Source organism: Nelumbo nucifera, chromosome 3, assembly GCF_055504915.1.
Source record: "Nelumbo nucifera cultivar China Antique chromosome 3, China Antique-T2T, whole genome shotgun sequence".
NCBI lineage: Eukaryota > Viridiplantae > Streptophyta > Magnoliopsida > Proteales > Nelumbonaceae > Nelumbo > Nelumbo nucifera.
Genome location: NC_142651.1, coordinates 45287251 through 45309441, shown reverse-complemented (window position 1 = coordinate 45309441; position 22191 = coordinate 45287251). Strand labels below are relative to the sequence as shown.

General features: G+C 35.3%; 1 protein-coding gene and 1 pseudogene across 2 annotated transcripts; both read right to left on the bottom strand.

Annotated features, from left to right (window-relative positions):
• Nucleotides 1-6013: 6013 nt before the first annotated feature.
• LOC104611488 (tetrahydroberberine oxidase-like) lies at nt 6014-7797 on the bottom strand. Its single transcript, XM_010278570.2, has one exon. It carries the CDS (start codon nt 7731-7733, stop codon nt 6159-6161), a length of 1575 nt encoding a protein of 524 aa, XP_010276872.1. The 5' UTR covers nt 7734-7797; the 3' UTR covers nt 6014-6158.
• An 8540-nt stretch (nt 7798-16337) lies between these two features.
• Nucleotides 16338-18303, bottom strand: LOC104611425 (monolignol oxidoreductase AtBBE-like 15 pseudogene; annotated as a pseudogene). The gene has a single exon (XR_016084132.1). The product of XR_016084132.1 is annotated as a monolignol oxidoreductase AtBBE-like 15 pseudogene (transcript).
• Nucleotides 18304-22191: the final 3888 nt, after the last annotated feature.

Genomic DNA, 22191 nt, shown 5'->3' with positions numbered 1-22191 from the left:
CTTCTCTCTCGCTCTCGCTCTCTCTCCGCCCTATCTTCTGCCACTGCCACTACCGCTACAAGAGAGCAAGAGAGAATAACCACCACCATGGCAGTTCTCTTTCTCTCCGCCCTGTCTTCCCGCCATCGCCGCTGCAAGTTGCAGTAGTGGCTCTCTCTCTCTCTCCCTCCCTCCCTCCCTTGTCTTCCCACCACTACCACCGCCATCGTAAGTTGCAAGGGTAGCTCTCTCTGTCCCCCTATCTTCTCTCTCTTGCTCTCTCTCCTCCCTCCCTCCCTCCCTTGCTCTCTCTCTCTCTCTCTCCCTATCTTCCACCACAATTTTTTATTAATTATAATTATCAATTATTTTATTATTTTTTATTAAACATTAATTATTTATTATTAAATTTACTCGTGTTATTTATTATTTATTAATTACTTTTATTAACTAGTAATTTTTAAAAATTATTTTAATTTTTATTTGTGTAAATTATTATTTAGTAATTATTAATTAATTTAATATTTTTATAGTCATTAATTATTTTTTAAATTTTAATCATTTTATTTATTAATTAATAATTAATAATTTTTTATTTTTTATTTATATTGTTTCAATATTATTTTGATGTTGAAAATTATTTTTTATGAGATAATGTAAATTGAACTCAACATTTCCAAATAGTATGTTCTAGGGGTAAAATAATAAAATCAGTAAATTTCAGATGATAAAGGGTCCATCCAACAAACTTATGGTTCAGATCCTCGAAAAAGTAACCAAATATTCTGACTCTCGATTTTTAGATCTGAATTTTCAGATTAATCAAACGCCGCCTAAGACCTCCTCAGCCCTCTCTGAAAGTCATCCACAAGACCAAATTTACTTAATCCACCTGTATTTCTCCATTCTTGTGTAGTCACTTTTGCTTGTTTCTTAGGTACAGTATCCTTCCTGTTTTCAATGTTAACCAAATATTCTGACTCTCGATTTTCTTTCTTTTTGCAGTCCTTACCCACATGGCCAATTTTATGGTACTCCTCACAGTATGCTTGAATGTTTTCAAAACTAACATTTTTAAAGAAACCATCCTTCCCAATTCCGATCCACACCTTCTCAACTAGCGGTCTAGAGATATCAATTTCAACACGGACCCTTGCCATAGAGCGAATAAAATCTTCACCAGACAAATAGATAGGGAGCTTGGGAAAACTGATCCAAATGGGAAGAACCACTGGCCTGGATCCTCATCGGGCTTGAAGAAAGGAGTCCATTTAAAAAAACGAAAGAGAAATCCTTTTAAGTAAATCACTTCTTTCAACCAAACCTTCAAAAAATCTTCACATTGAAACCTGAACAGTAGATGAGTAAAATTGATCACTGAAATCACCACTTCCTTTTGTAGGATGGAACGACTCAATAGTAAATTCTTAATCTCAGGAATAGGAGGCTGGCTGAATCTCAGTGGATCATGGCAGCAAGGCTCCCAGAGTCCCCCCCCCCTCAAAGAGTACGTTAAGTTTTTGGGGCTTTGCTAGGAGGAAACATCACTTTTCTGAAAAATCATATTGGGTGAAGGATGGAGGTTTGCCTTATTAATCTCATCCTCAGAAAAGAAAACAGCTGATTCTCCAAATTGAGTGAAGGATGGAGGTTTGACTCCAATTTTAACCTGTTCAAGAGCACACGATTCGGCAACCACTTCTGAAAAAGACCGCTTAGAAACAGAAGCTGCCAAGCCTGTCATGAACTAATTAAACTCCTGCAAACACAACTGAACTAATTTCATTTCTCTTCTCAATCCTTCATAAACTTATATTGCCAAAGTTAGCTTAAATGGGAGTTGTAAAACATGGAGCAGATATCGACGAGTGGCCTTAGGTTGTGTTTGGTTGTAGTGTAATTTTATTTGTACTAGTACAAATACATGGGAGTGTAAATGAAAAAAATACAAATTTTTGTTTAATTTTGTTTTATATTTTACTTTATTCTGCTTTTGGTCTTATCTTATTTCATTTTTAATGCAACCAAACAATGTAAACTAAAATATCAAACAAAAATAAATCAAAACTTGTACCTAAATCATGTGCACTAGTTTTGCGTCAATTTGCAACCAAACACAACCTAAAGTACAATAGATTCCTTTGAGCAAGGAGATGTAAAGTGCTACTATTTTATTCATTCTCTCCCCTCCCTATGTTTTAGGCTACGAAAATTGCTCGAAATGGAGGATTGATAGCATTAACGAGTGGGAAAACTTGTAACAAACAAACATGAAAGCAACGCGACACTACAAGAAAAATGGTATATATGCGTCAACGGTTTAGAGTGGTTGGTCTTAATGACCACTGCTAGAGTGATATCTGAGGTGGCGGTATTTAATAATACACTTGGTTTTAGACCACCTACATTGGTTTTAGAAACTAACGCGGTGGTCTATAATAATACACTTGGCGGATTTTATAATTAAACTGGATTTAAACAGGTCTAATCTTACAATGAACCGGTCTAGGAGAAACGTGGGGAGGCAAAAAAAATTCTTTTTCTTTGCAAAGAGAACCTTGTAGAGAAATTTTGAATAAGACAATGAGCTTTATTCACAAGCAAGAAAAATTGGAGAGGGAGAACCATTATTCGAATAGTCATTGGGAAGGAACTCTAGGGTTACGTTACAAGTGGTGTGTGATTCCAAAGCGGCAGAAGAATTTGTTTGTTCTTCGCTTGAGAGGGGGTAAAGATACCTTTATTCATTCTTTGTTTGAGAAGGGGGAAATTTCTAGGCAATATCTAAGCCAACATAAATCCTTGTTCATTCGAACAGGAGAAGAGAAGGTAAGGGAGGAGAGGACGAAGCTTACTATGCCATCGGTCTTCTCTATCAGCGGTGATCTTGTTCGACGGAGTGAGGAAGAAATTTGAGAGACCCACTCTGACCCTATGGGTGATTCGACCCATATTAACCCACCACTAGTTCTCTCATGAGCATTACCTTTTGTATGGCACCCTTGTCAGTTCTATTTGCACTCCTATGCATTTATATTAGTCTAAATTAATGACTGCAAAGCAATCTGAGCCTTATGTTCGTTTGTAACTATTATTTGCACTAGTACAAATGCATGGGAATGCAAATGTAAAAAAAATGTAAATTCTTGTTTAATTTTGTTTTGGGTTTTATTTTATTCTGTTTCATGTTTTAATTTACTTTATTTGTACTGCAATCAAACAAAATAAGTTAAAAATTGAAACAAAAATAGATTAGAATTTACACCCACATCATTTGCACTGCCATGGTTTTGCATCAGTTTAAATTTATTTGCATTGCAACCAAATACAGCCTAATGCAAAATTTACACTTGTCTCATCAGCATGCACTCAACTGATGGCTCAAAGCTTGATTACCCATGAGAAGATAATTCCAAAACATGCTCCTCCACGTCCTCGGGTGGCCCAAAACAGATCTCCCATGAATTCTTTGTTGAGGATCCTTCCATTGATATCAGCTAAGAAAGCACCGATGACATTGTCAGCAGCAATAAGGGCATATTTCCTGACCACTAAACCATACCCACCAACACGGCAACACCTACAGTCCGGCAAGCCCCAGCTGGGAAGCCATGGGTCCTACTCTTCTTAGCTATTCTATAATAAAGTTCGCCCAGATACATGGCTGCGATTTCAGACACATAAGAGAGGCCCTCATAGTCAACTCTGATCTGCAGGCCATACTTTTTAGCACAAATATGAAGAATTGTGTGGGCTGTATACATTGGAGGGAAGCCCGGCCCATGCACTGAATGAATGGGCTTTGGTCATTTCTGTTGTTCATCTCTCTGTTATAAATAGATGAAGCTGGATTTTGGATTCTTTATTCTAAGAATTTATTAGAAACTCACATTTAATTCTCTCCTTCTCAATAATAAATTGAATCTTGGAGATTTCCAACTATAAAAAATGAGGTTGGGGTTGTTGCTTGATGGGCTAACGCACCCAAACAGACCTATATGCTTTTATATTTGGTACTTTAATTCCCTTGTTGTAATAGTGTTTCTCGAAATAATCTACAAATTTATTGTGAAGGGGACCTATATGCTTGGTGCTTTCTTTATTATATATTGCTGTATACTGAAAATGTATTTGCAAATTTATCATTGATAATACAAAAAAGATATCGTTTTGTGTCTCCCATCAACAAAGGTTAAGGTCCCGTTTGGTTTGCGGGAATAGGGTTTGGAATCAGAGTTAGATTGGACTATTCTGATCCCAACTGTTTGGTTGAGTGGAATCAGAATTCCATTCCCATTCCTGCTGACATGGTATTCCTCCATTTAAGAGAATGGCCATTTCCTATATCTTTCTTGAGAATGAAATTTTATTCCTGCTGATTTCAATTCTCATTTTCATCCTGTTTGAACCAAAAAGACTATGATAATAGACCATTCGTATTTTAATTATAGAGGATTTCGATTCCAATTCCTTGTAAACCAACGGGACCCAAATTTCCTTGACATTTGCTTAATTATGCCCCTGTGTTGATTGGATTCATATTAGGAGTAAGTAACAAAAGATTAAGGATGAGAGTAGTTCCTCGTTAGTATAAGAAAAAAGAAATCAAAATAATAGCTGCTTGTGACTTTGTGAGGGCAGAGCTAAGGGGCCAGGCCACCCCCTCACCCTCAATTGCTAGGATTTCCGGAGTTTGGATCTGTTCCTCGTAGAACGCATCTCATACCGACCTCGCAGCATGTTTTAGCTGTGCAACTTTTATTTATGGAAAAATGTTGCCAATGCACAGCTGTAATGTGCTGTAAAGTCAGAAATATAGATCCGAACTCGGATTTCTGACTATATCATAACAGAGACTAGATCAAATCCTGCAGCCTCCAGGATTGGGTTGGGGGTTAAGGGACGGGGGATGGGCTATCCCCGTTGTGTACGTAACCACCTGAAAAATAAAATAATTCTTAATATATTATCTCTGCATATATAGAAAAACATTATTTAGGATTACAAAATCCTTTAGTGGACAGCGAAATCCACCCACCTAATTAAGAGTCGTTTCATTGACACTTTGGACTTGATTATTGGATGCTTTGAGGTTACATTAATGAAATTTTTTTAAGGTATCATAACCCCTATCAAAATACATAGGATGGAAAATTCCTATATTATTAATGCTCTTACAGATAGCTAGGCCTAGGATCCTATTCTGTGGATACTCTTCTTTTTGGGTACCGACACCCCATGGACGGTTCACCACTTCTTATAGTGAAATTTATGATGGGCTGACAGCGCCTAAGCTCTTCTACAAATTACTCCATTACGCACTGATGGCTATGAGGCAGAACCTCTGGAATGCAAATAAACTTTACTCTGAAGTCTAAGGCTATGTTTGGTTTGTAGGAAAAGATAAAGAAAGGAAGGGAAAAGTAGGCACTACATCAACATATTTTTTCATTCACTGAACTTACTCCTTCCTTTCCCTATTTTTTCGTTCAAACCAAACATACTTTAAAGGATGCACTTCCTTCAAGACTATCTTTAGTTACGCACTACATCAACATATTTATAGACTACCCAGAAGGAGGGGTATAAGTCGCTTGGGTTGGACTGGGTTTTAGCTCAACCGAGGCCCAACTCTAAGAGTTGGGCTTAAAGTCTGAGCCCAGCCAGAGTCTGAGGTTAAGCCTAAATTTTACATCTAATACTCGTCCCGTCGGTACTAAAATTAATTTAATATACATAAAAGTTTAAGCTTTGCTTCGCAGCTACGCTCTTATCACCGAAGGTGACAATAAGAGCCTAAGATCATTGTTGAGCTCTTCTCGGTGGAAAGCTCGAAACCACCATTGATCTTAACAATGATTTTTAATGCCGATTGCAGGGCTCTATCTCTATTTTATTCCAACCACTATCTCTATCTCTATTTTGATGTGATTATTTATTTTAAAATTAAATTATAAAAAATAAAAAGACGTCAAAATAAAATATCTTTTCGGTCTCAATTGTTTCCAATAAAATCCATCATTATTCTCTTCAATAACATAATTCTTAAATCTGTCAATTCCTCCTTTCCTCTTACATCTGTCAATTCCTTTTAATTTGGATCTTTCTAATAAAGGTATAAATTAGGATGGACTGGATCAGGTTAAGGACCTTTGCTAATGCATTGAATTCCTTCTTTTTCATGTAGTAGCTGGAATGCTTTGCTCATCTCTGAAGAAATTATTTGGATCAACCTTGGTTTTCACTTGCACTAGTCGTTCGAAATTATTCTTGAAATACTTGAGACCCCAAACACTAGCCTGTTCATAGCTTGTATTGCCAATATTGTTTCTGCCCAAATCCAGATCCCTGTAGCTCAGATATGCTTCCCTTGGGGACTTGGAAACATAAGGAGTCATGTAGCTATACAACCTTCTCATCCAACCAATATGTTGGATGGATGCTTCAGTCCCGCTTTCCTTCCAGTAGACCAGGTACTGAATCTTATACAGGTTCCCTTTTCTATGTGGAAAAGGAATTTCAGACTCTGCAATTTCACTCATCCTTCCACCATAGGGACTTAAGATCATCACAGGTTGCTCCACTTCGTAAAAGCTTTTCATCAAGACACTTTCCAAAACACTTTTTGGAATGGGTTCCTTCACATAGTCAGATTTTGCTTTGTAGATTCTTCTGTCCTGAATATTCCTGTCGAGTAAAACCTCTAGACTTTTGTTTTCCTGGCCTCCAAAATAAAGCATAGACTCGATCCAACTCATTTCCATACAGTCTTTACGCTCCAAACCCAACTCGGGGAAGCTCTCATTCATCAGCGGCAGCAGCTTGTCCGCACCACCAAGGAACAATGAGATGAACAAAGGGTTCATTGTTTTGTTTTTGTCGAAACCTAGGATTACTCTTACAAAAAGATCCTCATGAAGATTACTAGCGATTTCTTGCCACCTGTGGACAAGATCAATTGCACCTTCTTCTAAGGTCCTGACTAGTCTGAAAACAGTCACAGTAGGTGGTACAGGAACCAGTCTGATTTTCCATGAGAGGATAACCCCAAAGCTTGCTCCTCCACCTCCTCTGATGGCCCAAAACAGATCTTCTCCCATGGATTCTCTGTTAAGAATCCTTCCATTAACATCGACCAAAACAGCATCTATAATGTTATCAGCAGCAAGGCCATACTTTCTCATCAAGGTACCATACCCACCTCCACTGAAGTGTCCACCAACGCCTAGGGTTAGACATAACCCAGCTGGGAAGCCATGAATTCTGCTTTTCTCTGCAATTCTATAGTAAACTTCACCTATAGTTGCACCGGCCTGAACCCATGCACTGTTGTCACTTATATTGATACTGATTGCACGGAGATTGGATACATCAATGATGATGAATGGGATTTTCGATACATAAGAGAGACCCTCATAGTCATGGCCACCACTTCGAACTCGGATCTGCAGTCCATGTACTCTAGAACAAATAACAGCTGCTTTGACATGGGAAGCATCCGACGGTGTAATTATAAACTGAGGCTTCGGTGTGTCGGATGACAAGAATCTCAGGTTCTGTATAGAAGAATTGTAGATAGCTAAATAGGAGGAATTGTTTGGGCTGTAGACGAGTTTGGAGATTGGAATGGAGGGGTCGGAATTGGAGGACAGACATTGGAGGAACGTCTCATTGATTGGATTCGAGGTTGCCATTGGAATTGAAAACAGAAGAAAAGAAAGTAAGAGTAGAACCACACAGGCTGAAGTTCCCATTTCTTTTTCTTTTGTTTTCTTGTGTTCTTGACGGTGTATGGACCGGGCTTGCTCGTTTATATAATAATCAGGCTATACCGTATAATAAATAGATGAAAATTAATGCTTTTCTAAGAATGTCAACTTTTGATTCTTTACCACCACTCGCCGCGTGCTAATGCCTTTAATGGTATATGTTTTTGGACTTTGATGTATATTTGGAAATTAATAAATAGGAATTGGTTGCATAAATCATGCATTAAATAGGGTTTTTTTTTTTTTTTGTTTTGGCAATGCATTAAATAGGAACTGAAGCACCAATTGACGACCCCCTTTTGTTGGCAAAATCTTTATAAGTTATTGTGGAATCGATACATATGAATCAAATTAAATAGAGGAGAGACTCTTTAAAGAGCCCTTTCATATAGTTTGTCACCCAGACGAAATGAGTCCTATTAATATAATGTGAATTCTCTTAAAACCACTCTCGAGTCTCGACCTTATTGACAATTACTGAAACTTTTCCCACTTATAGAAACTTCCATGAACTCTACCTTGCTATCGCAGAGTTTTATGAATCATATTAGTCAGAACCCCACCCTCTAACAATGTATGGATTTTGTTAATATATATATATATATATAAACATAATATATATCATTTTTTTATAATATTTTTATTTTTTATGTATAATAATAAATAATTTTTTAAATTCTTATTAAAAAATAATTGCATGAACTTTTGAGCTTTTGAGCCAAGCCAGATTCGAGTTGAAGCCTCCAGCTTGAATCAATCTCGAGCCTAACATTGTTTTGGCAAGCCAACCTGGAATAGCCAAGTATTTGGCTCCGCTTTGCTCAAATCCACTCCTGCTCCCCTAAACTTTCTAACATAGTTGCAAGTAGACCCCCTTTTATTTGAATCCTTTAAAAACATGCATGAAAATGTACAAAATACCCATGTAACTACTTTTGACCAAAATGTTTACTTTCCAAATGTTTTCGTCACATGAATGGCTAGCCCAAACCCTTTCTATCTATATTTTACAATTAATTTATTTTCCAAATTTGTCTTTCATATCAATAATTCAAAGGTTAAGCTACAACTTTAAGTTCTTTTTTTCTTCTTTTCATGCCTTCTATTAGAAGACTATAACAAAGGGAATCTACTTGCAACTGTGTCAAAAGGTTCAGGGGAGGTGATTGCAATTACCAAGCTTTAGGAAAGGATTCAACAATAGTCAGAATCTTCATCGAAAGTTTCAGCAATTTATATCCTAGAAAATAAAGTATAATGAATTTTATAAACTTCCAAGCTAATTAGGCTAAGCCAAACGAACCCATCCCATGCACGGGCTTTGCTAAATGAAATTAAAAATTATAAGGAACTTTAAGACATTTCCATTTGGGGATAGTTAGTCAAAGTCCAATCCAACTATTATTTTTAGGTAATGTATGTTTAGACAAATTTCTATTATTATTATTATTATTATTATTATTATATGTGCTTCAAAATAAAAATTATTTTATAATTACTAAACTTTTATTATTTTTAAATGGAATCTAAATGAATTTTTACATTTTAGCAATATTTGTTAATTATTCATTTCATTAATATTTTATGTATATTAGTTATTGTTACATATACTTTCATGAATTTTTATAAATTTTAAATTTACTTTAAGTTAATAAAATTATTTTTTATTAATTTGTGTATGAATTATATATATTATTGACATATACATAAACATTTGTGGGTCATTCTTTAAGTATTGGGTCCAAGCTTGGCCCTAAAATTTGAGGGACTAGTGTAGGCCTGGGACAAGCCTGGACACAAAACCATGGCCCAAACTTGAAATTTTCAGGTTACGCTGAGCTAAAATGATCACTGCCAAGGAGAAGAGGGAATGATGATAGGAATGGCAATAGGAGAGGTGCGGGGTGGGGTATCCCTTCCCCATCTCCGCCAGGTATGGATTTGGGCTTTCTAATTAATTAGGTCTGAATTGGCTTTGGCCTATAGATAGATAGACAATCAGACAGATGTATATTTATATCTATATCTATATCTATATCTAAACCTACCTACCTATTTATTATATATATATATATATATGAGAGAATAGATTTTAGAAATACTTTTAGTAATTGGATTGAGAATATTCAAGATAGACTTATGCATAGCACATGTCACATCACTAAAAAAAGGAAAAAATTACAATGGGGATTTGAAGCAAAAACAGGCCATATGATGTGGTCCAATTTTTCCTTTTAAGTATACAGTAATAGATACCTACCTTTTGTTGAGTATCCATCTACTCTATTCTCATATTGTAGAAGTGGCATCATTAGGTTATCAAGCAATATTGTTAGGTTTGCCCAAATAGAATAAGTTGATGCAGCTGAACTGCCAAGAGAATGGTTTCTTGGTTTTGACAAATAAGCTGTAAATTAAGCTACTATCAAAGTTTAACTTGGGGTTTAATTGTTATTTTCAACACTAGGCAACTGTATGATCCATAAATGAAAATTAATATATTTCCAAGACTGTCAATTTTTAATTCCTTAGCTTTAAGAATTCTTTCTCTCTCTAATTTCTCTAACGGTACATGTGTAAAATAGGGTGGCAAATGGGTGGGTTGGTTGTGGGTTACCAATACACCCATATTGGCCCACTAACCATGATCCACTTATAAATTCTTGTTAGTGGGTCACAGACTCACAGCCCACCCAGACGCTCACCTACCCAAAGTAGATGGTTTTTCACACTTTTTTCTGTTTCAATTAAAAAACAATAATTTCAGAAAAATAAAGTAAATTATAATTTTTAAAAGATTATTTATTTTTTCTATAAAAGAAAAACTTTAGAAAAATACAAACATGTAGAGTTCAAAACCTTTGTACTATACGTATTTGTATTTATACTCGTACATTCATCGAAACTCTCAAAGAATAGAAAAAAATAGAATCACATTGGACTGACCTTCAGACAGACTTCGTTATGTAGAAACAGGGTGGGACTTCCTCTGCAACCAAAAAATTCACATCCACCAAGTCCTGCAACATGTGATAGGTGGACCTATGAAGTATGAACTACTCTAGTAGTAAATTTAGGGTTTAATTTTTATTTGCAACTCTAACAAAGTTGAAACAAAGAAAAAGAGAAATATAACTACACCCAAGCAAGAGAAATTCCAATCACCATTTAATTCAAAAATCTAATTATATAGAGTGGGAGCTGGTTTAAATACTAAGTAGTATGTCCCAAACCCTAATTCAGCCCATGTAAACAATCCAAATATACTATAATAGTAGAATAAAATAAAGGGTAAAATACAAAAACCTCCCTTGAGTTTTGTGATAATTATATAAACCTCCTACATTTTGACCTTGAAAAAAAAAACTCCCTTGATATTTGGAAAAAGTGTACAAATACCTCTCTGTGGGAGGTTTTTCTGTAAAGGATACATTAAAGTTACTAAAATATCCTTTCCTTTTTTGACTTCTCTAGAATCCAAACCACTAAAAAACAACACCGCCAGTTGCACCAAAGGGTAAATCTGGTATTCTGATAAAATAAATGTAATAGTTTAGCATCTTCTATTTAAAAAGATAAGAAAAGGGTGATAACTATATATTTTTCTAAAACTGGGAGATTTTTGTTACAGTCAAAATAAAATAGAGGTTTATATGATTGTCAAAAAAAAAATAAGGGAGGTTTTTATATATACATTACTCTAAAATAAAATACAAATAAAATTTTTGAGAGAATAATATCTAGTATCAAAAAGGAAACCGAATATGTGCTAAATCTTCTTGGATGATCTGAATCTTCACGCCACACAAAGAATATTACACCATGCATCTATTCTTGTCTATTTTGCCCCAACCTTCCTTCACCTACTAAAATATTGTTGAGCTTGCTAAATTTGTCATATCCTCAACACAACTATTCTACAAATATTCTCTTGCAATTTTGATATACCGAATTTGTAGAAAATGTTATTCTCAAAACATTTTATTTTATTTATTTTTGATAATATTTGATTTTGTTCTAAGAATATGGTAAGATTTGCAAGAGATGTGGCAAATGGAGCTCTAAACAAGTGGTTGCACCATTTCTTATTTATTTTATAAAATTTAAAATAATGTCTTTCTCTTTATAGTATGGGTATTAGATATTTTACATTGAAAAAATTAGAAGTTTTCATATGAATTGATAGTTTGACCCAATATGCATTATAATCAATTTTTCTCCAAAATTTGCAATGCCCAAACTTACGGTTTTGCAGCTTATTATTTATGATGCCCAAACCTTTTGGGTCTCGTAGGTGGATAAATAATTTTCTCACTTGGTAAGAAAGTTGCCAATATTTGAATGGGACAAAAATGTTCCTTTAAAAATGTATTTTTATGGTTAAAATGACTATTGTCTTATTTACCTAGGAAATAAAAGAATATGGGTAAATACACTTTACCGAGTAAATATTTCCTAAAAGAAATTACCCAAATAAATGTACATTTACTTGAATAAGTAACTTACAAAAAAGCAAACGAATTCTTATTGGTAAGTCCATCAAGTTCAGAGGATCCGAGAAGTTGTGGTCATACACTGGGCAAGGGCTCCATATGGTGCTATGGTTTTGACTCTTTTTAGTGGAATCCCATAGCTGTGGAGCTTTGACCATTTCTGCACATAATAAATTCCTGGATTGTTGTTTATTGATATTAATATTAATTATATTATATAATATATGTCAAGCTCATAGTTGGGCAATTGTATTTTCACCTCCTTCCATCAAGGATAAAAGATACTATCATCTTCCTATAGATGTGGTAGGTAAGGTCATCCCATGTCTCCACCCTAGAGAAAAAGAAAGGATGATGACAAATCAACCAATTTGGTTAGACATGAGTGGTTAATAGCGATTGGGATGTGATTTGTCTCATGAAGTATCCAACCGGGTATTAAGATTTCAACCCCTCTTTTCTCTACTGATGTTTCTATATGGCTTGGAGGGAGACGGAAGGCAGCATCTGATGCGATGGAGGAATATTGATGCCATAGGCATAAAAGCTTTCCATTAAAAAACAGTCCCAACACATTCCAACATGATTCATCTGTCTTAATGGTGAGAGATGTACAGACCGCAGATACATATCATGTTGGAACCTTGTTAAGACAGTTTTTCAGGAGATCCCAACTGGTAAAAACGAGAAAGATGGATTTTAGATGACTATGATTCTGCAAGAAAAATCATGTAGAACTGTCTCAATATGCCTTCCAACATGTATGATCTATGCATTTCAAAAAAAAACATGTACATACGATATATGTCCATATGAGATGTGCGAAGAATATAGTCCCCACCAGAAACTGCAGACACATATCAGGGTCCATATGATCGGTCTTTACGCTTCCAACATGATCCCAATTGGGGATATATATGAAGATTTAGGTGATGTTTGGCATTAATGATAATTCTTCTTTATTGATTCTTCCTTGTCGTTGTTTTAAAATCCATAAATTTTGTTATTTTGTCATTTCTTCCATGTAAGCTTATTTTTAAGAAATTGGTTTTGAGTCTATTTGGTTCTGATTCTCAAGAGTGATTATTTTTGTTTTAGAGTTATTCAATACCATGTTGGATGTCATTTCATCGTAAAAAATTCAGAATCAGCTAGAAAATCAGGAAATCAGCAAAAAAGGTGATCCCTGAGAAAGGTCAATTTCAAGAATTGATTTTTGGCTGATTACTAAAGATCATCAAAATCGGCCAACTAAACAGAAATGTTAACAAGGATTCCTCTAATGCTAATGTGATTCTAACATAACATAACAGTGATTTTCAAGAAATCATCATCGATACCAAACATTACCTAAATTTTTCTCAAAAAGAGATGGAGATCAGGATTGAAAATAAAAATTAATTTAAATTCGGAATTAAAAACAGAGAATATGAGAATTCAAATCAGCCCCCCCCCCCTACCCCACAACGTCCCACAGCATATCCCTGATATCGGGAGATGTTTCCAATACACGGCAAGGATGTTCTGTGGAACGTTGTAGGGGGCTGATTCGGTCTCAGAATATGATCTCACCCGAACCGGTTCTCCGTTAACATTCCACAGAATATGATCCTGACTGCACTTAATATTTGCTTAAAAACAAGCAGTCCGGATCTCCTACAGTACTCGTTTTCCACAGGCACAGAAACTTGTTGATTAGCATGGGTTTGGCTTACCCACAGGACACCACAGATGCACATCAAGAACATCTCCCATGGGTTAGTTATTTCGGATGTGCGGCTGTGGAGTCCTGTGGGTAGGAGATCTGAAATCTGAAGGCAAAAATGGGTCTTAAAAGGCACTAATTAAATACTTTGTTTTATAAAATCAATACTTCAGAAATCTTTGTCAATCTTTTGGTTCCGTTTGTTTGCACTTTGAAGTAACGTTCCAAATTTTTGTCAATCTTTGTTTGCTCTCTCTCTCTCTTAATAGTTTTCGGTGAAAACAACAAAGCATGCATATTTGGAATATCAGTGACCCACCGTTACAATATGTATCAGCCAATATGGAACAGAATTTTAAACCTTGATTTGAAGTGCGAATTTTATTTGCCCGGTATAAATGAATAGGAATATTGTAAATGAGCTAAGGCCATGTTTGGGAGTGTTTATTTGGGCCATTAACCACTTATTGGTATTTGGGAAATAAGCCCAAAATAAGTGCTTATTTTAAAAATAAGGGTTTATTTTTCAGCTCAAATTTCCAGTTTTTTTAAGTGCTTATACAATAAGCACTTATTCAATTTTTTCTTCCAAAAGTATCCCTAGTTGAATTTTAAAATATCACTATAAAATTATCCCAGGTTGAATTTTATAAGAGTATTTTTATGAAATCACTTTTATGAAAGCACTTTTATAAAAAATACTTTTATGAAATCACTTTTACAAAAGTATTTTTATAAAAGTACTTTTACGAAAACACTTTTAAGAAAACACATATATAAAAGAACTTTTATGAAAGTACTTTTATGAAAGCACTTTTGTGAAAACACTTTTACGAAAGTGCTTTTATGAAAATACTTTTATGAGAGCACTTTTACGAAAGTAGTTTTATGAAAGCACTTCATAAAAGTACTTTTATAAAAATACTTTTTCACAAAAGTGCTTTCATAAGGGTATTTTCTTAAAAGTGCTTTCGTAAAAGTACTTTTATAAAAGTGCTTTCATAAAAGTGTTTTTATAAAAGTAATTTAATAAAAGTGCTTTCAAATGATAAGTTTTGAATATTTGAAAGAAAATGAAGGACAAAATAGTCAAAAATACTTATTTAAGTGCTTATTAGAGAAAAAGACTACCAAATGCCCAATATAAAATAAGTTTTTATTTTAAAAAATAAGCACTTTAAAAAGTTGGATGCCAAATGCACTTGTTTTTAACTTAAGCACTCCCAAACATGGCCTAAGAATAAATCCTGGTTTAATTTTCCTTTAGACTAAGCTTCCTTTCGTTTGTTTGCAAAAAAAAAAATACAATGATGTGGCCCTCACTTATATGAAACTATGAAAGAGAATGAGGGCCCATAGAAGGTCATTTGTCTGGGAGGAATAATGTGGAAAACAAATTGATGTCATCTCCATTTGATATAAGATAGTGAGTACATATTTATGACAAGGGCTAGACTAAATGATGAAATGAAGACCTCGTGAACGGAGTATCATAGAAGCAAAACCAAGTCGATTTGGCCTCATTATCATTTTGTGAGTTGCTCACAAATTTAAGGTATCCCAATCCCGAGGTTGTTAGACATGTGATCAGCACCTCAGGGATTGACTGTACCTGAGTGTCGTAGTGACACATATATATGTGTGTGTGTGTGTGTGCGTGCGTGTGTGTGCGTGTGTGTGCGTGTGCGTGTGTGTGTGTGTGTGTGTGTGTGTGTGTGTGTGTGTATGTGTGTGTGCCTTTTCATTTTTCTTGAAAGCTAGACACATGAAATTTTCTAAGAAGTTGCCCACATCCCACTGCCACCATTCAGACATGTGACATCCTATTAATTCAAGAAATAGGATTGAAAAAGTGGGTAGTTTCACTTCTAAACATTCTCAATAGATAGTTATTTATTAGCTTAATACATGTTTATCCATAGTCTATTAAACACAAATGGTGGGACCCATTAAAAGATTACCATAAACCCATGTTTGTTTTTAAATGATTTTTTTCAAAAAAAAAACTTTATTAATTACAAACTTGATTTAACTTTTAGGAAGCAACCTAATTTAACTTTTAAAAACAAATAACTCAAAATTGATTTATTAGATAAATAATAAATACCAAATAAAGTGGGTTATTATTCACCATTAAGATCTCATTTAATATCTTAAATCAAATTAAAAAGAACATAAATTAATAACGGTTTTCAAATAAAATAGGTCAGAATAGATTGTCAATTATAAAGATGCAAGACACATATTAATTTTTTAATATAATTTTTTATAACTAAATAGTAAACTTCAAACTAAATTATACACACTTTTAGTTATTTTGTACTTAGTACATGTCCATTCTCTAGTTAATATGGTTATTAGTGAATTTTTCATCAGTTTTTCAGATGCAAATTTTTCACGAAGTGCAAATATGGTTGTTACAATGATGCAAAACATAATTGCATATAAAACTTATATCTGGATCAGATTTACAATGCAATTAAGAAACTATCTGAAGCAATACCTGACCTCGGAAAGATAAGATTAAAGCGGACCACCAGGACTAGGGGATCACTAGCTAGCCTCTTGTTTACTTTACAATGTAGCCACCGGAATGCTTTGCTCGTTTCTAAAGAAATTACTTGGATCAACTTTTCTCTTCACCTCTACCAATCTTTCGAAATTATTCTTGAAATACTTGCGACCCCAAACACTAGCTTGTTCGTAGCTTGTATTACCAATAATGTTGTTGGTACCCAAGTCGAGATCCCTGTAATTCAGATATGCTTCCCTTGGGAACTTGGAAACATAGGGAGCCATGTAGCTGTACAGACTTCTCATCCAACTGATATGCTTCTCTGATGCTTTATACCCTTCTTCTTGCCAGTTCACCAAGTACAGAATCTTATAGAGGTTTCCTTCTCTGTGTGGAAAAGGAGTTGCAGACTCTGGTATTTCACTCATCCTTCCACCAAAAGGACTGATGCTCAGCACAGGTTGCTCCACTTGCAATAATCTTGCCCATAAGCCCTCCAACCCACTTCGGGGAATGGGTTGCTTGACATAGACAGATTTTCCCTTGAAATTTACTTTGATTCGAGAAGGATTCCTGTCAAGTAAGGCATCCAGGGTTCTATTTGACAGTCCAGCAGAAGCTGCTGTGTAGAGGACTGATTCGATCCAACTCATTTCGGTACAGTCATTGCGCTTCAAACCCAGTTCAGGAAATTTCTCATTCATCAACGGGAGGAGTTCGTTAACACCACCAAGGAACAGGGAGAGAAATGAAGCATTAACTGTTCTCTCTCCGGTTCTGGTTGAATTCGTGACAACTACGAAGACTCTGATGAAGAGATATTCGTGAAGCTTGGGTGCAACGTATTGCCACCTGTGGACAAGCTTGGTCGCACCTTCTTCTAATGTCTTGGCAATTCTGAAAACAGTTACAGTAGCCGGAACAGGAACCAATCTGATTTTCCATGAGAGAATGAGTCCAAAGCTTGCTCCCCCTCCACCTCTGATGGCCCAAAACAGATCTTCCCCCATTGATTCCCTATTGAGAATTCTGCCATTAGCATCGACTAGACGAGCGTCGATGATGTTGTCTACAGAGAGGCCATATTTTCTCAACAGGGTGCCATAACCCCCGCCGCTGAAGAGCCCACCTACACCTACAGTGATGCAGTCTGCAGATGGGAAGCCATGGGTCTTACTCTTCTCTGCAATTCTTTAGTAAACTTCGCCTATGGTTGCGCCAGTCTGAACCCATGCACTGTTATCTTCTATGTTGACACTGATTGATCGGAGATTGGCCATGTCAACAATGACGAATGGGACATCAGATATAGAAGAGAGGCCCTCGTAGTCATGGCCTCCACTTCTAACTCTGATCTGCAGACCATGCTTCCTGGAACAAATCACAGCTGCTTGGACGTGGGTTTCGTCCACGGGTGTAATGATAAGTTGAGGTTTTAAGGTGTTGGTTGACAAAATCCTGAGGTTTTTTACTGAAGATTTTAAAATAGCTGCGTATGAAGAATTGTTCGAGGTATAGACTACTTTGGAGATCGGGATTGATGGATCAGATTGAAGGGAAACACAATGGAGAAAGTTTTCATGGATTGAAGAACTTGAGGTTGCCCAAGGAACTGATAACAGCAGTACTGAAACTGGAAGTAATAAGATCATAGGAAAGCCTGAAGTCCTCATCTCTTGCAGGGGGATGGTTGGTTTGTTAGAGGCTTTGCTTATTTGTGGGCATATTATGAACATAAATTATGCGGCAAATTTATTTCGGCCTAAATTTTTTAATTTGTATGATTATTTCACCTCAATATTTTCATATATTTTGAAAATAAAATAATGTACATAGAATTGAAGCAATATTGTAAATACTAAAAATAAAGATAACTATTTAAAACTTGTCAAAAATTCCCTTGAAATCCCTAAATTTGGAATGAGTTCATCATGACGAAATTTAGATTGCACATAATATATAATCTCATTCATTTCTTAATTGTCTTTTTAATTAAAAATAAAGATTGAAATTACTTTTTAACCCTACATACATGCTATGGTGTCTTGCACTGTTGCACATAAAGCTTCAAAACAGCCCAGGCTGTTTTGCCATGTCGTCGTTGCTGTTGACGAATCTCATCAAACTCAACAACCAAACCTAACTATAATAATGATTTTGAAAGGTTTTGTAAAATAGTAAGGGATTAAAATTTGGAAGAAATAATAATAAGGGCAAACTACTTATAATTATTTTTTTGTTAAACATTTTAAATTTTCCAATTTGGTTATGAATGACAACATTGAAGTATTTATTGTCCAAAATATCCCCAAAGGGCCCTTTAAATAATATATTCTTATTTCAATAAATAGGAAAAACCTTTTTTATTGTAATATAAATCTATTATTGAAACACTGACAAAAGGGATCTATTGTACTATTTCTCTAAGATATCAATTGAGGAATTTGGATAGGTCAAAATACAGAGAAAGTAAAAACATTTGTTAAAACTTTAACACTCATCCCTCTACTCAAATTAACAGAAGGGGTCCTTGTATAATTTATCTGACACATGGAGGGAGGATTGCAAAAATATTGTCCTTCCATCACTGAAACTACAAAAGTAATAATTGCGATTAGGGATGTCATTGGGTCCGTATGGGATTTGTGGCTCAAGTGGGATGGGGCAGTTTGGGTTTGGAGTGGCTTCGAATTGGGTTGAGTCAATCGGCAACTAACCCGACCCCTTGGAATACCTAGTTTCTACTTTTCGGATGATGGGAAGCATGCTCAAGGTTAGTGCGAGGCCCGTTGGAACACCGTTTGAATAGCCTTTACAGCCTTGCATCAGGAATATTTCCGCACTTTTATGTTTTATTTAATGAGAAGATATTCCCAAGGCAAGCCTATCATAGGTGTTCAAATGGGCTTTGCACTTACTGAATTCGGTTTTCAAGTCACTAGTTCATGAAATGATATATATCAGTTCACATTGGCGCCCCACAAGTGTCCCACATGCACATCTTAGTGTGTATTGAGAACATCTCTACAGCTGGTTGGTAAGGTCTCCTCCAGCATGGTTTTTAAAAATGAACTGGTGATCGAATCGATCAGGGGTCTGATTATCGGTTCGAACGGTCCAACCATTCAATCCGAATGACTAGCCCGTTCTGACAAAAAAATAAAAAATTGGAAAACGGTCAAAATCATTCGAATGATTCAAATGGTTCAAACGGTTAACTGGCCGGTTCAGCGGTTTACTGACCAAAATCAACGATTTTGGGGAAAAAAAACGATTTTGGAGGAAAACGGAACTAGTCAGATGACCGGTTCCCAATTTTTCCAGTCCGACCGTCCGGTCCGGTCCGGTTCTGAAAACAATGTCCTCCAGTATAGACACTTGGGATCCAATCCCACCTACACATAAGTTGGGGAGGGGGGTTATGGATTGGGCAATGTGTAGCCCTACAAAAGACGTCAAAAAAAAAACAAAAAGGAAAGAAAGTGTTACGGTGGCACGTCTTGTGGGGTGATGATGTGAATTTGATGTCACCATAACTTTTCAAAACGTCCAAGGAATCCCGTGTCAATAATTTGACGTTAAATGGACTAATGTGTGTTAGCAGATTACCATTTTACCCTTTGTTATATTCTAAATATTTTCTATATTTTAAATATACCCCTGTTATTATATATTCGACGCAAAACCCATTTTTTAGCTTCTTTGGAATACTTTCAAGCAGCACAATGAGAGCAAAATGTCTCTCAATGAGTACAAATCTTATATATAAAGCAGTTGAGAGTTTTAAGGGCATTTTAATCATAAAAATTATGTTTTAAAAGATTGACTTACATTCAGGGGCAGTTTTGTTAAGAAATTTTCATTTATGCTGATGTAGACAACTTCTTTCAATGTACACCAATGGTGGTCTAACAATGGTGAGTTTTGGAAAATAAAAAATCACTGACATGGGTTCCCTAGAACCTTATAAAAACTTTTGATGAATTTAAGAAAAATGGTAGAGTCATGGTGAATTTTAGACAATTTCCCAAGATCAATTATCAGGATTTAGCAATTTCCCCAAAATCAATTATCAGGATTTAGCATGCCACTTGCATTTTGGGCGACCAGGATTACAAGTTGAGACAGACAACATAGAGACCAAGATCAATAATTGGACCTTAGTACATAGCATGAGAGACGTCAGCATAGCATCACATTATGGTAATCATAACAAGAGAGAAAAAATTTCGGAATGATACACGTTTTAGTGATTGATGAAACAGATTAGTCAGTGCAAAGCCCATTCGAACAACCATCATAGCCTTGTATTGGGGATATCTTCCCATGAAATAAAGTATATAAGTACGAAGATATTCCCAATGCAAGGTTATAAAGGCTGTTCGAACAGTGTTCGAATGGGCCTTGCACTGACTGAAGCCGATCTCGTGATTGATGGTGGCATAAATGGTGTATGGTTTACTTGTTTATCTAAAAAATATGTTAGCTTGGGGCCATATATCTTGTTTGATCAAATCATTTATTAAATAAATGTTTGTTTCAATTTGTATGAGAGTCATCTGTTGGGAGAAGCTCTTTTTTTTAACGTTTCCCCGAAATATTTTATCAAATAAATGTTTGTTTTAGTTTGTGTGGAAATCATCAGTTGGGGGAAACTTTTTTTAATGTTTTCCTCAAAATCAATATTTTTTTTCACTATTCAACTTATGTGGTAGGGACTAATGAAAGATCGGATTCAGTGCTCAGAAGACTGTTCTCACAGCCTTTTACAGCCATGCATTGAGAATATCTCTGTGTTTGTATGCTTTCTTAACGGGGAGATATTCCCAATGCAAAGGTGCAGGAGACTGTGAATGGTCTAAGTTCTTGTGAGGACCAAATCCAATTTTGCCTAATGATGTTTAATTGCTCCCAACTGTCAAATAAGCATAAAAAAACATATCTCTTATCATTTTTTTTCAAGATGAATGCCATACAAAAACATTTATTAAACATAGGATCTCTAACTATATATTGTAGTGGAGACCTGGGATTGATCAAATCCCGCTTGCAATCTACTTATGAAGTTTCTCAATGCCGAGTAAGGGTGTCAACACTCCAAAATCAATTTGGATGGATTAGACGGACCAATAACATATATTGGATTTGAAATAATCTAGTCCAAAATATTCTTTAGATTAGATTGGACCTGGTCTATCTGTAATAAATTTATATTGGATTGGGTTAGATTAAGCCAATATCTAATTCTTTGATATAAGATAAGAATATACATACATACATACATACATACATACATATATAACACAAGACAAGAATAAAAATAACCCAAAAAAAAAATAAAAGAAATAATAAATGATATGAAACAATAATATACTCCACTATATACAACACTATTGTCATGATACGAAACACCTATCTTGTTTTCTACTTATATTAGTATAAATTTATATTATATTTTTCCAACCTCAAAATTTACTCTAGGTGGAGTGGCAGCCACCTTAGAATTTCTTAATCAACCAATTTTAAAAGAAAGGTAAAATAATACAGGATAGGACATAACTTGCCTTGCCCCAAAACCCAACAAAAGAGCACTCTCCCTTACACTCTCAAGTCTAAACCCAGCCCACAAGCATTAAAAGCCAAACATAAACAAGAAAACAATACAATAATCAATATGTAAGACATGGATCGTCATATAGTCTTCCTTCAAAAAATTTCTAAGGTCTCGAG

Coding starts and splice junctions, on each gene's coding strand:
- LOC104611488 (XM_010278570.2), bottom strand. CDS start 7,733: ATGGGAACTTCAGCCTGTGTGGTTCTACTCTTACTTTCTTTTCTTCTG.